General features: G+C 36.3%; 1 protein-coding gene across 2 annotated transcripts in view; it reads right to left on the bottom strand.

Annotated features, from left to right (window-relative positions):
* The window catches only part of LOC101439724 (sterol O-acyltransferase 1), a 91,978-nt gene that overhangs the window by 4,659 nt on the left and 70,047 nt on the right, over positions 1-17,272 (bottom strand). For both annotated transcript variants that reach the window (XM_004478235.4, XM_004478236.4), the window contains 8 exons: positions 16,097-16,175; positions 15,475-15,556; positions 15,142-15,187; positions 14,015-14,144; positions 11,751-11,848; positions 4,969-5,067; positions 3,799-3,934; positions 2,683-2,828 (listed from right to left, as the gene is read on the bottom strand). In XM_004478235.4, coding sequence (XP_004478292.1) covers positions 2,683-2,828; positions 3,799-3,934; positions 4,969-5,067; positions 11,751-11,848; positions 14,015-14,144; positions 15,142-15,187; positions 15,475-15,556; positions 16,097-16,175 — 816 coding nt within the window. The remainder of the gene's footprint in view (positions 1-2,682; positions 2,829-3,798; positions 3,935-4,968; positions 5,068-11,750; positions 11,849-14,014; positions 14,145-15,141; positions 15,188-15,474; positions 15,557-16,096; positions 16,176-17,272) is intronic.

Below are 17,272 nucleotides of genomic sequence, written 5' to 3'. Positions count from 1 at the left end.
AGGTAGATTAAGGGGTGTTAATTATATACTGTACATCTCTAAAATGTCTCCTAGCATTTCAGTGACCTTTACACTATAAGCAGCTCACTAATTCAAACATGTTTAATAATTGTATTTACAATATTTATTCAACTTAGAAATTATGCTTAAAACTTCCAAAGTCTAGTAAACTCAAAATCACACAACTGCATGGACTTCCAACCAAATCCAAACAGGCACTACCTTTCCTGTTTCCTGTCTTGCCTGTTTTTTAGCAGAGCCCTACTTTTAGCAGCCAAAATGTAAATGGTGGTAGAAGGGGGAAGATGATAAAATATATACATAAATTACATTAACACATGGCTTAAAATTACTAAATTTCTAAAGAAAGAAGAAATGAAGTACTATGAAACTTCAGAAGCAGGAAAGAGGGAAGAGAAAGAATTTGAGAAAGCTTCATGGGAGACATGTCATCCAAATAGGTTTTAACAAAAGAACAGAATCTGGCATGTAGAAGCTGAGTATAAAGAGCAGCATAACCAGAGACAATTATCAGGAGTCCAGAGTCCAGAGCAGTTACTTTAGTTTCACAAAGGGGATAAGGAGGAAATAACATGGGATATTTAGGGTAGCATAACAAAAACAGGGTACAAAGAAAGATGAGAGGCTTTGGAAGAGAAAGTGATTAATTTGATTTGGGGTACCTTTAGTTTTAGGTGCTTGTGACATAGCCTGGCAGATATATGAAGAAGCCAGGTAAAAATGAAAGCCGTAAGGCTAAATGGATGAATAGATGAGAAAGAAAAAGAAGAAAAACAAAAATAAGAATTAAGATAGTTAACAGTAATATTGTAATATTTTGCAACAATGCAAGAATATAATATTTCCAATACTAAGGGACAACAATAGGGGGTGTAAGGGGATATGGGATTTTCCTTTTTTGAGTAATGAATGTTCTAAAATTGAGGTGATGACAGCATAACTCTGTGATGAAAATGAGAGCCACTGAGTGTACACTTTGAATGGTTTATACAAAGCATGACTGTATAAGACAGGGTATCTAGTGGTGGATAAGGAATTATGGTTAACAGGACAAATATGAGAATGTTTTCTCCTAAATGATAAATATATAATACTAATATAGGGTAATATATAATTGGGAGGGTTGGGTGAAAAACATACCAAATGTAAGGTATGGCCTATAGTTGCAATAATTTTTTTTTAAAGATTTATTTTATTTACTTTATTTAATCCCTCTACTCCCCCAGATGGTTCTCTTGTCTGGTCACTGTTTACTCGCCTTCTAGAGAAGGCACCTGGAACCAAACAAGAGAGGTGAGTGCCCAACAGCCTGAGCCACATTTGCTCTCCACAGGCTGCAGCTTATGCTGACTTCTGGCATCTGTTTGTTGTGGCAAGAGGCAGCATCTGCTCGTCTTCTTTTAGGAGGCACCAGGACCCAAACCTGGGAACTCCCATGTGGTAGATACCCAAGGGGGTTGAACCACATCCCCTTCACAGTAGTAATATTTTGACAATTCTCTTTCATAGTTTGTAACAAATGTTTCACAACAATTCAAGGTGATGCTGGTGGGGAGATGTATGGGAGCCTTGTATGATGATATACATGTTTGTTCTGTAAATTCAAAAATTTTACTATACACTTATTGTTTATAGTATGTTCATGTATGAATGATATACTTTAACAAAATTTTATTTAAAAAAAAAAAGAATTAAGAGAAATGGATCCCTAGGTGAAGGCATACCTAATTTTATGGTGCTTCTCTTTATTATGCTTCAAAATATTGTTTTTTTACAAATTGAAGATTTGTGGCAACCCTGCATTGAGCAAGTCTCTCAGTGCCATTTTTCTAACATCATGTGCTCACTTCATGTCTGTCACATTTTAATTAAAGTATATAAACTGTTCCTTTAGACATAATGCTATTGCATAGTGTAAACATAGTATAGTATAAACCTAACTTTTATATAAATATAGTTTGATATTTACATTATTCTGGTGGTCTGCAACCAAACCTGTAAGATCTCTGAGGTTTGCCTGTATATCAGCATTATGTGACATTTTTACCCAGAGCAAATTACATTGGGGGAGTGGACTGGCTCAAATCCACCTGCTTCCCACATGGCAGGTCCTGGGTTTGGTTCCTAATACCTCCTAAAAATAAAATAAATCAAACAAGCAAACTAACAATAAAACCAACTCAGAGGAACCGATGTAGCTCAGCAACTGAGCACTGGCTTCCCATATACGAGGTCCCAGGTTCAATCCCCAGGTTCAATATCTGGTACCTTTAAAAAAAAAAAAAATTATATTGGAAGGGCCAGGGAGAAAAAATACATAGGTATAGGTTGGTGGGAGCAGGGGGAAGGGCACATGCCATTGGAGAAAATCCTGGAGAATATCTACATTTTTAGGAAACAGAAAGAAAATTAGAGAAAATGCCAAAGAAAAAGCAGTAAAAGAGAAATAAGAACTTGGAGAATTCAATGTGAAGAAACCAAAGAACAAATTTCAAGGACAGTTCTATAAGACCATATAATAAAATTATGCTGGTATTCCTTATTTCCCTTCCTTATACTAATTCATCTTATCCTCCACTACTAGCCTTTCCAATAATGTCCGCCCTCATAATCAGGGGACAAACAGGCTACTTTTCCATTCCAACCTGACTGATGACTCACATTTTTCAGAGGACAATGCTGACGTGCATACCATTCTTGAGAATAAAAGCACACAATTATTCCTTGGCCCAAGAAAAGAGAAGTCCACATCATAACATTCCAAATTGGCCTTTTCCGGCTATCATTGACAATGAAGTTGAAAGCCACTAAAGTTAGAAAGATGACAAAAACACATACTTAACAAAACAACCTATTAGGAGATGAGTAGCCTCTGCCATCTGCCATCATTATTTAATAATCACAGTGAGCATCAACTGTTCACGTACAATTCTGGCCACTGTTCCTAGAAATATAAGTGGAACTTCAAAGTTGAAGTTTATTAATCAGCATTTAATAGGAAATCAGAGAATATTAAGAAAAGGTGAAAATAAATTTCATGGAATTACTCATATTCTAACTTGTCCCTTTCACCCACCCAAAAATGGTCCGTTTTCCAGGGTATACCCACTAAATGGGACAATGGTTTTCAAGAGGTTACATAAGTGCATAATCATTGGCTTTTAGAATAAATGCAATATTGTGCATTCATCACCAAAAAAATTTTTAGAACAATTTGGATAGATTATATGGTATATGAATACATCTCATTAAAACTGCTTAAAAAATAAGTAATTTTGCAAGAATAGCCAGAAATAGCACCTACGTATAGCAGAGGAAGCACAGAGATCAAGGGGTGAAGAATTTTCTTTAGTTTGCTTTTTATTCTTTTTATTATTATTGAAATAATGTAAATGCTCTATGATGACTGAGGTGATGAATGTACAACTATGATTATACCAAATACCACTGATTGTACACTTTGGAAGAATAGCATGTTTTATTAATACGTCTCTCTCTCTCTCTCTCTCTCTCTCTCTCTCTCTCTCTCTCTCTATATATATATATATATATATATGAGGTTACCTAGTTCACTTTCCTATTTGAAGGTGTAAATATCTTAAACCAAGTTGTGTGTATAATTATACAAAGTCAATGTTCTTACCACTTGATAAACGGTGGTTTGTACTTACTACCTAATTTTCTACAGTAATTTTAGTTTTTGTTTGGTTAGTTGTTTTGGGGCTAGTTTTCTCTTTTAGCATAATACACAATACTCACAGTATGTCAGATACTTACTTCCAAAGAACATGAAAAGCACAAAAAGCACTGGATAGAAAAAGTTCAAACAAACAGCCAAGGCATATTCATGTACTATAGCAGACACAGCAAAGACAGCTAACATGGCAGCAGATCTAAACTTCTTAGAGAAAAACTAGGGGAAAAAGGAAAATATTAAATAGTAATTAAACATGAGTTATATAAGACTTAGAATTGTCATATGCTAATTGCACCTATTTGATTTTATATTAAATTTTATATTCCATAACTAATCCTTGGATTAATCCAAATGTATTAAAATATTTTCAAAAAATCATATTAGCTTATAAAACTTCCTTTTGCTAAAATGAAGTCTTTTCAAAAAAATTAGTTAAACTATCTAAGCATCTTTCCAAAAATATTAATAACACATTTATAAGACACTATGAGGAACAAAACCGTTTTACATATAACTGCAACACATATCTCAATTTTTAAAGTAACAATGTATAGTAGATAGGGCAGGCATTCTCTCCATTTTTATAGGTAACAAAGCTAAGGCTTAGAAAGGGTAAGTTCCCCATCTATATGTGAAACTACTCTTATAAATAACAGAACTAGCAATCATATTCAGTGTTTTTTGCATCACAACATGTTGTCACTTAGCCCAAAGGTGGCTTTACCTAAAATTAACAGCTGTAATCTAGAGACTCTAGAGATTCTCAATCAGCACATTCAAGATTACATTTTTATCAGTATCAAATATATCACTGTAAATCGACACACATGAATTTTTCCAAATATACAAATAAATGAATGCCAGAGGGAGATTATTTGCTGGCAATGAAATTCAAAATAAATTATTCATTATTGGTGAATCATTACTACTCTTCCAGGGTCTCCATGTAAACTTACTTTGAATATGTAAAATAAAATCTAGAGCAAAAATATGGTATTAGACCTAGTAATATTATGTGGTGATATATATATATACATACATGTCTCTAAGCAGTACTATTCAAAGCAGAGGGCTCTTAAAGGTAAAATCTAATAGGAAAACCAAACACAAGATGCTATCGTCTTCTATCTATGCACAGCTAAATATAAATGCACAATTAAGTATAACTTCTCCCAGCTGTACAATATAAATATTTGTTGGAAAAGAATCTCCATTTCTTAAACAAAAGTTAAATAATTTTTGCTGCTTACCCAGAGAAAGTCCTTGTAAGCATAGTAGTATAGCCAGTCATGAACAACCACATTCCATGTCCTATAATAGTTGGAGTATGATGTAGAATTCCACCAATCCTAAGGAGAAATTAAAGATACAGTAATAAAAACAAAGAACCAAAACAAAAAATCCTGCATATTCACAAAGAATAAACATATAGTGTAGTACTCAAAGCATGTTATAATAAATTGTTAGTCCATTCACTGATTTCAGAAAATCTGAAAAGGCATTTTGGTTACCACAAAGTAACTACTAGAGCTAATAAATTCATCAAAGTTGCAAGGTATGAGAATGACATACAAAAACCAGTTGTGTTTCTATCCACCAACAAGGAATAATCCAAAAAAGAAAATTTAAAAACAATTCCATTTACAATAGCATACAAGACAATAAAATACCTAAGAATAAATTTAACCAAGGAGGTCAAAGACATATGCTGAAAACTACAAAACATTGTTGAAATAAATTAAAGATGACCTAACTAAATGGAAAGATATCCCACATTCATAAATCAGAACAATTAATACTGTTAAGACAGCAACACACCCCAAAGTGATCTACAGGTTGAATACAAACTCCATCAAAATCCCAGTGGTCTTTTTTGCAGAAATGGATTTGTAAGGGGCCCAGAATGGCCAAAACAATATTGAAAAGGAAAATAAAGAGGACTTACTCTTACCAAATTTAGAAGTTAATACAAAGCTACAGTAATCAAAACAGCATGGTACCAGCACAAGGAGAGACATATAGTTCAAGGGAATAGAATTGAGAGTCTACATACAACTACAAACATCTAAGCTCAACTGACTTTCAACAAGGGTGCCAAGACTATTTAATGGGGAAAGCAACTTAACAACTGATACTGAATAGCTGGATAACCACAAGCAGAGGAATGAAGTCAGACCCCTATGTCACTTCATATACAAAAATTAACTCAAAATTAATCAACCTAAACATATGAATTGAAACTATAAAACTTTTAAAAGAAAACATAGGAATAAATATACATGACCTTGGATTTGATGACGAATTCTAATATATAACACCAAAAACACTAACAAGAAAAGAAAAATAAACAAGTTTATTAAAATTAAAAAAATTTTTATACATCAAAAGACATTATCAGGAAAGCAGATGTGGTTCAGGTGATTGGGCTCCCGCCTACCACATGGGCGGTAGCCAGTTTAGATCCCAGTGCCTCCTAAAGAAAAGAGTGAGCTGGCCTGACAGGCAGGCGTGGCAAGCTGACACAACAAGCAACACAACAAAGCAGGGACCAGAGGTTCCCAGTGCCTCTAAAAAAGACAGCAAGCTGACACAATGGGCAGGTGCGGTGAGCCACTGCAACAAGATAACACAACAAGAGACAAGGGGAGGAAAAATATAATGAGAGACACAACAAAAGTAGGGAGTGGAGGTGACTCAAGTGATTAGGTACCTCCCTCCCACATCAGAGGTTCCAGGTTCGGCTCCCAGTGCCTCCTAATGAAACAAGGAAGACAAACAGACACAGCAAGTAAAAAACAACAGGGGGTGGGGAGTAATAAATAAATAAACTCTTAAAAAAAAAAAGACTGTCAAATTTATGATTTAAGAACACATAAATCACAAACCTAAGAATTCTATTTTAATATTTGGTAGTTAATCACCACAATTTAATCCAAAGGTACATATAAATTGCCAATAAACACATGCTCAACTTCACTGCTTATTAAGGAAATTCAACTCAAAACCACAAGGAGTTACAACCTCACACCCACCAGGATGGCAATAATCAAAACAATAGAAAATAATGATTGGCAAAGATAGGGAGAGATAGGAAGCCTGTACATTGCTGGAGGGAATGTAAAATGGGGCAGCTGCTATGGAAAACTGCTTCCTGTTCCTCAAGAACTTACGTATAGAATTACCATATGACCCGGCAGTTCCACTTCTATTAGTAGTTATATAGCTAAAAGAACTGAAAGCAGGAACTCAATCAGTTATTTGTTCACTAGTGTTCATAGGAGCATTATTTACAATATCCAAAAGTTAGAAACAGCCCAAGTGGCCATCGGCATATTAGTGGAAAAACAAAATGTGGTCTGTACATACAATGGAACATCACTTACTCATAAAAAGGAATGAAAATTCTGATACATACTACAACATGGATAACTCTTGACATCATGGTGAAGTAAGCCAGACACAAAAAGACAGATATTGGATGATTTTACGTACACCAAATGAAAAGAATAGGCAAACCATAGAAACAGAAAGTAGAGTAAAGGTGGCAGGGAAGGAATGGGGAGTGCATGCTTAATGGGTACAGAGTTTCTGTTGGGGTGATGAAAAATTTTGTTGATTGAGGGTGCTGATAGTAACACAACATTGTGAATATAATCAATGCCACTAAATTGTATCCCTGAAAGTGATTAAAATGAGAAATTTTCTGTTGTATATGTTACCACATTTTTTTAAAAAATGAAGTTCTGATACATGTTACAATTTCAATGAACTCAAAGACATTGCACTTAATGAGAAAAACGATGCAAAAAGTCGCACGTATTATGATCCCTTTTACATAAATTATCAAGAATAGACAAATCCATAGAGACAGAAAGTAGATTAGTGGTTGCCAGGGAATGAAAAGGAAAAAGGAAGGGGGAGGAATTTACAGAGTGTTGGTCTTGGATGATGAAAACGTTTTGAAACGAGAGAGAGGTGGTCGTTGCACAATACTGTGAATGCACAAAATGCCAATGAAATACACTTTAAAATGGTTAATTCTAGGTGAATTTCCCCTCATTTTTTTTAAAAATTGGCATTTTGGATAATAATGTTCAATAAGATATTAATTCTAGTTCTAAATATTATTAAGTCTATTGTTTCATTTTGTCTCATTATCAAGTAAGTTATGATGGTACTCTATTAACCTCTGCCAGTAAGTCTGTAATGAAAATCTGAACATACAGAAATTTAAAACTAACATTCAGCTATAGTAATCAGTAAACCCCTTACCTTGCTAAACATAAGAGAATTCTAAGGTCATATATACTAGATAAAATGCTTACACTAAAAAGTTGTTTAGTGTTATCATTAATGGCACAATGTAAATTATATAAGGAGTAAGATGGTAGCTACCTTCAAATCCAGTTGTTCCTATACATTTTATTGTACTTCACTACATTGTGCAGATATTGCTTTTTTTTTTTTTCACAAACTGAATGTCTGTGGCAACCCTGAACCCTGTGTAGACCAACTCATTCTTGCATCATTCTTCCAACAGTATGCGTACTTCATGTCTCTAATGTCACATTTTGGTAATTCTTATAATATTTCAAACTTTTCATAATTATTATATCTGCTTTGGTGATCTACAATCTTTGATGTTACTATTGTAGTTATTTGGGGTGTCACGAACTGTGCACATATAAAACAAAAATTAAACGATAAATGTTGTAAGGGTTCTAACTGCTCCACCAACTCCACCAACCTGGCATTCCCCACGTCTCTCCCTCTCCTCAGGCTTTCCTTTCTCTAAAAGCAAAATAGACTTATTGCTGATATGGAGAAAGTTTTGGTGGTCTGGATAGAAGATCAAACCAACCAAAACATCCTGAAAGCCAAAGCCTAATCCAGAGCAAGGCCCTAATTCTCCTCAATTCTATGAAAGCTGAGAAAGGTAAGGAAGCTGCAGAAGAAAAGCAGCAGTTGGTTCAAGAGGTTTAAAGAAAGATGCCATCTCAATAACAGAAAAGTGGAAGGTGAAACAGCAAGTGCTAATGTAGAAGCTGAAGCAAGTTATCCAAGAGATCCAGCTAAGAGAATTGATGAAGATGGCGCCACAAAACAAAATAGTTTCTATGTAGACAAAATACCTTATATTGGGAGACACCAGGCATTTTGATTCAAGTCAATGCCTGGCTTAAAAAAGTCAGTTTGACTCTCTTGCTAGGGGTAAGGGTGCTGGTGATTTTAAGTTGAAGCCAATTCTAATTTATCATTCCAAAAACCTAAGTGCCCTTACAAATTATGCTACTTTGCTTGTATTCTATAAATAGAACAAAGCCTAGAATAACAGGATATCTGTTTACAACATGGTTTACTGAATATTTTAAGTATACTGTTCACACTTATGGCTCAGGGAAAAGATTCCCTTCAAAATATCATTGCTCATTGACAAGGCACCTGGGTACCCAAGAGCTCTTGAAAGAGATACACAATGAGATTAATGCTGTTTTCCTGCCTGTTAACATAACATTCATTCTGCAGACCATGGATCAAGGAGTAATTTCAACTTTCAAGTCTTATTATGTAAGAAACACATTTCAGGGAAACAGATGTGGTTCAAGCAATTGGGTTCCCATCTACCATATAGGAGGTTCTGGGTTTGACGTCCAGGGCCTACTGGTGAGAGCAAGCTGGCCCGCACAGCAAGCTAGCCCACGTGGAGTGCCGCTCCATGTGGGAATGCCGTCCAACGTACGAGTGCCACCCCGCACAGGAATGCTGCCCCCCGCAGGAGTGTTGGCAGATGCAAAGAACTGGTGTAACAAGATGACACAAGAGACACAGAGGAGAGACAATAAGAAGATGTAGCAGAACAAGGAACTGAGGTGGCACAAGAGAATGATCGCCTCTCTCCTACTCCTTAAAGTCCCAAGATCAGTTCCTGGAGTTGCCTAATGAGAATACAAGCAGACACCGGGGCGGGGGGGACGGACACAGATAAATAAATCTTTTAAAAAAAAAAAAAGAAAAATGTTTCATATAGGTATAGCTGCCATAAATAATGATTACTCTAAAGGATATAGACAAAGTCCATTGAAAACCTTCTGGAAAGAATTCACCATTCTAGATGTCATTAACAACATTCATGATTCATGAGAGGAACTCAAAATATCAACATTAACAGGAGTTTGGAAGAAGGTGATTCAAAACCTCATGGATAACTTTGAGGAGCTGAAGACCTCAGTGGTGGAAGTAACTGCAGATGTGACGGAAACAGCAAGAAAACAAGAATTAGAAGTGCAGTCTTAAGGTGTGACTGAATTACTACAATCTCATAAAAAAACTTTAATGGATGAGGAGCTGCTTCTAATGAATGAGCAAAGAAAGCAGTTTCCTGAGATGGAATCTGCTCCTTGTGAAGATGCTATGGACACTGTTGAAATGACAAAAAACAATTTAGAATATTACATCAACTTAGCTGATAAACCAGCAGCAGGGTTTGAGAGAATTGACTCCAATTTTGAAAGAAATTCTACTGTGGGTAAAATGCTATCAAACAGCATCACATGCTACAGAAAAATCTTCCATGAAAGGAAGAGTCCATCAGTGTGCAAACTTCATTACCGTCTTATTTTAAGAAATGGTCACAACCACCACCCTGGTCAGTCACCATCAACACTGACGCAAGACCTTTCACCAGCAAAAAAGATCAAACTGGGAAGCAGGTGTGGCTCAAGGGACTGGGCTCCCATCAACCATATGGGAGGTCCAGGGTTTGATTCCCAGGGGCTCCTGTGAAGGCAAAGCTGGCCCATGCAGAGTGCTGGCCCGTGTAGGACTGTTCACCTGCACAGCAGCGCTGGCCCATGTGTAGAGCTGACACAGCAAGATGATGCAACAAAAAGACACACAGAGGAGAGACAATGAGAGATGCCGCAGACCAGGGAGTTGAGGTGGCACAAGAAATTGAGCACTCTCTCCTACTCTGGAAGGTCACAGGATTGGTTCCCAGTGCCGCCTAAGGAGAAGACAAGTAGACACATAAAGGAGACAGTGAGTGTTAAAAAAAAAAAAAAAAAAAAACACGAAGGGGAGGGCGATAAAAATTTTTTTTAAAAAAAGATCAACTTGCTGAAAATAAGTTAGCATTATTTAGTATTTTTAAATTAAGGTACAAGCATTGTTTTCCTAGACATAATGCATCTGGACACCTTATTATACTACAGTATAGTGAAAAAATAACTTTTAATGCACAGGGAAAACAAAAAAACCTGTAATTTGCTTTATTGCAATATTCACTTTATGGCAGTGGACTGGAATTAAACCCCAATTCCAAGGTATGCCCATACTTATTCACAATTTTAAGATCAGAACAATGAAAGAAGATTATCTAAAAGACACAATTCACATTTATTGTTTCTTTGAGAAAGAAGTGGTAGATTTGGAGTGTTAACAAGATAAGAGTAAACAACCAAAACTATACAGGGTTTAAGAAGGTATTAAAGATGAGTATGAACATACACTCTGGCTTGACTTTAACTGACTTTAAAATTGTCAACTGACTTTAATTCCAAATCCTGGGAGTATATCATTTTAAGTAGGATTAATGATTTTCAAAATAAAAGAGGGAAAAGTTACTTCGCTCCTGAACTGCTCAACTGCCTTAAATGGAGTAATTCACTGAGAAGGCTTCTACAGAATAAGAGCCAACTTTAAAGGAATGAACAAAGAAGCCTCTTAATGCCCTGTGAACAAGTATTTTCCTAACTTAATCACCAATATATCCTCACAGGATGCAGAAGAAAATATTAGCTGTATTAAGGGAGCAGCTATTACAGACAGGAGAAAAGATGAAGCTATGTCAGTTATGTATGTTTCAGAATTTCAAACTTAATATTGGTAAAACTTGTGGAAAGAAAAATACTTCACAATGTTTACGTTAAAAGCTGGTAATGTTATTTAGTCAACGGCATTCAAATACTTTGCAATGAAGAAATAAATAAAATTAAATTAAAAATAAAGATAAGTACAACTACATTATTATTACCTTATAAAACATCCTGTCACCAAAGCGTAACATCTCAGCAAAGGCATTGAGCCAGCAGTGCAAAAACGCAAAAAAAGAAAGGAAAAGAATCAGCACACCTAAAAATAAGATTAACAGTATTAAGAGTCCTTCCAGTAGCTCACATAACAAGCAGTTAATTAGGTCATCATGCATTAGCTGGAATTATTTTGCAAAATAAAAGTATTATTCCTGCTTATCTATTACAGTGCTCTTTTGAAAGTTAATTATTTTAATTTTATGAATAATAATTTCCATGTTGGTTTTAAAGATGACAGGCTGTTTTTAATACATGTATGACTTAACTGAGTACCTTACTAATACGACCTAAGAATACTGAGCAGACTCATAGAGAGAGAGTCTGGAAGATAGGTAAGCAGCCAATAGAAAGGGTTATAAAGAGGCAGAAAGGCAGTAGCACGTGGTGAGCCAATACTTAATATGGGCAGAACCTATGATAAGGTGGAAGGGGGTGATCTGACAATAGATGGGGATGCAGAGATGTGAGTGGGGTAGGTGCCGCTGGAATGTGAGGGTGAGCAGGGTGGTGGGGGTTGGGCTGAATATCCATGGACCTGGGAAAACGGCTGGAGAAAAGAACAAGTGAATTCTGGGGATTTGTAGATCCGTGATTGAAACTGCAATTGCTGGAATGTTTTTTGACAAATATGGCAGGGGAGGGTCACTGATGCAATGTGTCAGTGATGGGGGGAAATGTGGGAAAGGGTGCATCTGAGGCATGCTTCAATGGAATATGAATGTGTTCCTCTTGTCATAGGATGTTATCTCAGTGGGTGGAAACCCACACAATAAATAAATAAACTCCCAACCTGGGGCAAGAGGGGCAAGAATCTCTCGAGTACATAAGAAGTGCTTAATAAAAGAAAACAGACCAGTGTGTCGAACCTTCAATATTAATGCATGTAACTATCAACTTTATTCTTGAAAAACTGAAATCTATTTGTTACCACAGATTCCAAGGGGAGGCGCAGGGAAGAATAGGTGGAACACGGGAGTTTTAGGGCACTGGAAGTGTTCTACATGATTTTGCTATGATGGATACAGGCCAATATACATCTTGTCAAACCCTATAAAAGCGTGCAGTACAAAGTGTAAACCAAATGTAAACCACTGACCATGGTAAGTAGCAATGCTTCAATATTTGTTCATCAATTGTAACAAAAGTACTAGACTTTTTTTTCTTTTTTTTTAATTAATTTATTTTTAATTCATTTTTTTATATTACTTTCAAAAAATATGAGGTGCCCATGTATCCCCCACCCCCCTCACCCCACTACTCCCCCCATAGCAACATTCTCCTCCATCATCATGAGACATTCATTGCATTTGGTGAGTACATCTCTGAGCATCGCTGCACCTCATGGTCAATGGTCCACATCATAGCCCACACTCTCCCACGTTCCATCCAGTGGGCCTTGCGAGGACCTACAATGTCCGGTAACTGTCCCTGAAGCACCACCCAGGAGAACCCCAAGTCCCGAAAACGCCTCCACATCTCATCTCTTCCTCCCATTCCCCACACCTAGCAGCCACCATGGCCAAAAAGTACTACACTAATGGAAGATGTTACCTGGGTAAAGTGTGGAGGGAAGATGGGTATATAGATAGCCCCTATATTTTCGATGTACCTTCTATGTAATCTAAAACTTTTCATATCCTCAATACCTGGCACATATAAGGCACTCACATATCCCTAGCAAGAAGTAAGTGGAATGAATGAAGTTAGAGAGTGAAGTATGGTCAATAAGACAGGAAAAGAATAAGAAATAGTGGCAAGAGAGATTTCAAACAGCAAATAAGTGGTCAACAGTATTCAATGCTTCATGGAGGTCAAAGAGAATAAGGGCAAAACAATCTGCTGGATTTAGAATTGGCAAATATTATTAGTAAATATTTATTAGCAAAGACTATTTCAATTGTCTGGTGGGATAAGGAACAAAGTTACAATGAACTGAAATGTGAATGGGAAGAGTAAACATAAATATGTACTGTCCACAGTTCAGAGAAAGCAAAACTTGAGTGAAAGACACAGGACAAATGGAAGGATTAGTCTGAGACCGGAAGGACACCTCATGTTAGATATGCATGGAAAAGGACAAGATGCATACAGATGTGAAGGTGTGTTTATGGGGAAAAGGAGGTTAAACCAAAGGCAATCATAACCAGTAGCTTTTTGTTTTCCTTGCGAACTTATGAATGACCAGAGTAACCAGTACCCACGTTACCTGGCAAGATGCAGTTAAATACACACAGGACCAGAACACGAGCACTGAAGGGCTCCTGTTTGATATTCCGAAACAAAGGTGAACAGAGTCTTTCAAAGATGTAGTATACATAAAAAAGGCATCCAAAAACCTGGAATGTAATAGAGATGGCTTGATAAGAAAAGATGGAAGAGGATTTCAAATTCCAAAATAAACATGACCCTTAAACCAATATTCATATATATTCCATTTAAAATTTGTACTTCTTTTGTTTTTTATTCTTTTTCTTGTAAAGGAAGAAAAAAGAAAAAAGAAGAAAAACGTACATTTAAAAATATCAAAATAATTTTTAAAAATTGTATATTAAGCCTGTCAAACTATAATCCTTCAGCGGTATTACTCATGCCTAGTTTCTATGATACTCTTTTCTAACCCTGACCAAATTTACATTTTTAAAAGAGCAGAGTCTTTTAGAACCTGTTTTTTCTGCCAAATGAACCTGAAAACAAAATAACTTCTTTTGTAACAGGTTATTGATTTAGACAAGGATTTAAAGCAGGAAAATCTGGGATTCAAGATTCAGGTAAATGGGGCAGATATAGGGAGCTCAGATCTCAACACTACCCCAACACAAACTACAATGGGGTGAGGAGGTGGCAGTGGAAATGTAGATGCTTACTGAAAACACTCGTATTATGTTTTTATTTGAACAAAATTACTTTTTATGTTGGCCAAAGAAACACTACTTACAGTACTGGAAATAATTGAAAAGACTTCATAGTCTAAACAAAAAGAGTTCTAGAACTCACAATAGACACAAATTTACTAATACTATAAATGGATTAAATTATTACTGTAGGGGAATGGATGTAGCTCAAGTGGTTGAGCACCTGCTTCCAATGTACAAGGTCTCAAGTATGATCCTGAGTACCTCCTAAAAACAAAAACAAGCAAGCAAACAAATGAAAAAAACAACTCAGGGGAGCCAGTGTAGCTTAGTGGTTGAACACTGGCTTCCCACTTACGAGGTCCCAGTTTCATTCCCTGGTCCCAGTACCTAAAAAAAAAAAAATTATTATTGTAAATATGAATCTCCATCTCCCACTAATCCACACACCTTACACATTAGAGGTTTTTTTTAAATATACCTGTGCAAACTGTGTAGCAACATAACTCCATCTTACAGAAGCAGTCCTAAAAAGAAACAAAATGTTTTCTAAATAAAAAAGTAAATAATTGAACATTAATACCCTCACAATTAACAATTCCCATAGAGAACATAATTTACAAACATTTGAAGAACCTGTAGAATTCTGTCAAGAATTACGATGTAAAATCAGACTGCTATGATCACCATCAAGGGCTTCCCATTCCAGAGAGAATATTAAAACTCATTTTGAACTGACCCCTGCCAACCTCCCCAACCTGACTGATGCCACTCTTCTGGAGCTCACCACATTTCCACTTCATGGTGCCATTACCTGGGATAGCTGTCACGGTAGATGAGCGTTGGAGCAAACAAGAAATACAAGTACTGGTTGACTGTAGGGATTGGAACAGTGCCTGAAAAAAGGAAAGTTATGCTTAGATCAAACTAGGGCTCTTTGATTTCTCCCAGCAAACCTAAAAAAAAAAAAAAAAAAAAAAAAAAAATGAAAATAAGAATAGAACAGGGAAGAATAAGACTACCTCCTTTTGCTTATGTTGTTTTGTCCTGATCTCCTGAAATTACTTCCTCCTATTCCTCTTATTTTTACATGAATTGAATAGTACCAATCCTTCTAAACTAAGTTAGTCCTCTAACTAGATAACTTCTAGAGTGTGAAGCAGCACTTCCCAAAGAGTATTATAAGCACACATGGATGTAAAGACGGTGAAGATAAAGCAAAGCTGCAAGAGAGTCAAATGATCAATTTTTTAAAAACCAGAGGTACAAAGGCAAAAGAGGAATAATCAGGAAACAATGAGTTAGTCTTCAAAATCAGTATGGATCCTATACACTTAAAACCAAACAAGCTCTACAGAACATAATGTTCCAGCCCGTTAAAATCCAAACATTAAAATATCTTGTCAATAATCCTTTGACCTAATGATATTACATACTTGATTTGTCCTTAGCTGAATCTAGTACCCGAGGGACATTCTCTCTGATAAATGAATGGGCCTTCATTACCAAACGAATCTAGAAAAGTGGGGAAAAAAATAACATGAATTTTCTGTCATTGTTTTATCTTCTATAAGCAACCTGGAACAGCACTAGATTGTACCCACAGAAAAGAATTACTTCATTTTACATGTACCACCCCAAGTTAATTCATACAGAAGCAAATTTTAAAAATTAATGCTAAAGTAAGAAATGTTAATACTCTAAAGTTATATACCTCTAACAGCACTACCTCTTAAAATATATCGCAAATTAAGAAATTAAAAACCTGTCTATAGCTGCTATTTCTGGCTATTCTTACAGTTACTTATTTATTACGGAGTTTACTTAAGATATTCAGATACAATACAATCTATCCAAAGTGTATAATCAATGGCTTTTAGCATAATCACAAGGTTTTGAGCAATTTCATTACTACAAAAAGAAAAACTCTACACCCCTTAGCAGTCCTTCCCCAGCAATGTAGAGCAGGGGGAGCATAGAGAGATGGAGAAGTGAAGAATTTTCTTGTTTATTTGTTTTTTATTATTATTGAAATAATGAAAATGGTCTAATGATGACTGAGGTGATAAATGCTCAACTATGTGATTATACCAAATACCACTGATAGTATGCTTTGGATTAATTGTATGCTTTATTAATATGTACCAATAAAATTGATTTGTTAAAAAAAATACTAAATAAAAAAATGAATAAAAATTAAAAACAAATTTAAAAAAACAACGGGAAGCAGACTTGGCCCAGTGGTTAGGGCATCCGTCTACCACATGGGAGGTCCGCGGTTCAAACCCCGGGCCTCCGTGACCCGTGGGGAGCTGGCCCATGCTCAGTGCTCATGCGCGCAAGGCGTGCCCTGCCACGCAGGGGTGTCCCCATGCAGGGGAGCCCCACGCACAAGGAGTGCGCCCCATAAGGAGAGCCACCCAGCACGAAAGAAAGTGCAGCCTGCCCAAGAATGGCGACGCCCACATAGAGAGCTGACACAACAGGATGACCCAACAAAAAGAAACACAGATTCCCATGCAGCTGACAACAACAGAGGCAGACAAAGAAGAACACGGAGCAAACAGACACAGAAAATAGACAACCGGGGTGGGGGGGAAGGGGAGAAAAAT

Source organism: Dasypus novemcinctus, chromosome 13, assembly GCF_030445035.2.
Source record: "Dasypus novemcinctus isolate mDasNov1 chromosome 13, mDasNov1.1.hap2, whole genome shotgun sequence".
Taxonomy (NCBI): Eukaryota; Metazoa; Chordata; class Mammalia; order Cingulata; family Dasypodidae; genus Dasypus; species Dasypus novemcinctus.
The sequence above is the reverse complement of the archived record's forward strand: the minus strand, read 5'-3'. Positions and strand labels throughout refer to the sequence as shown.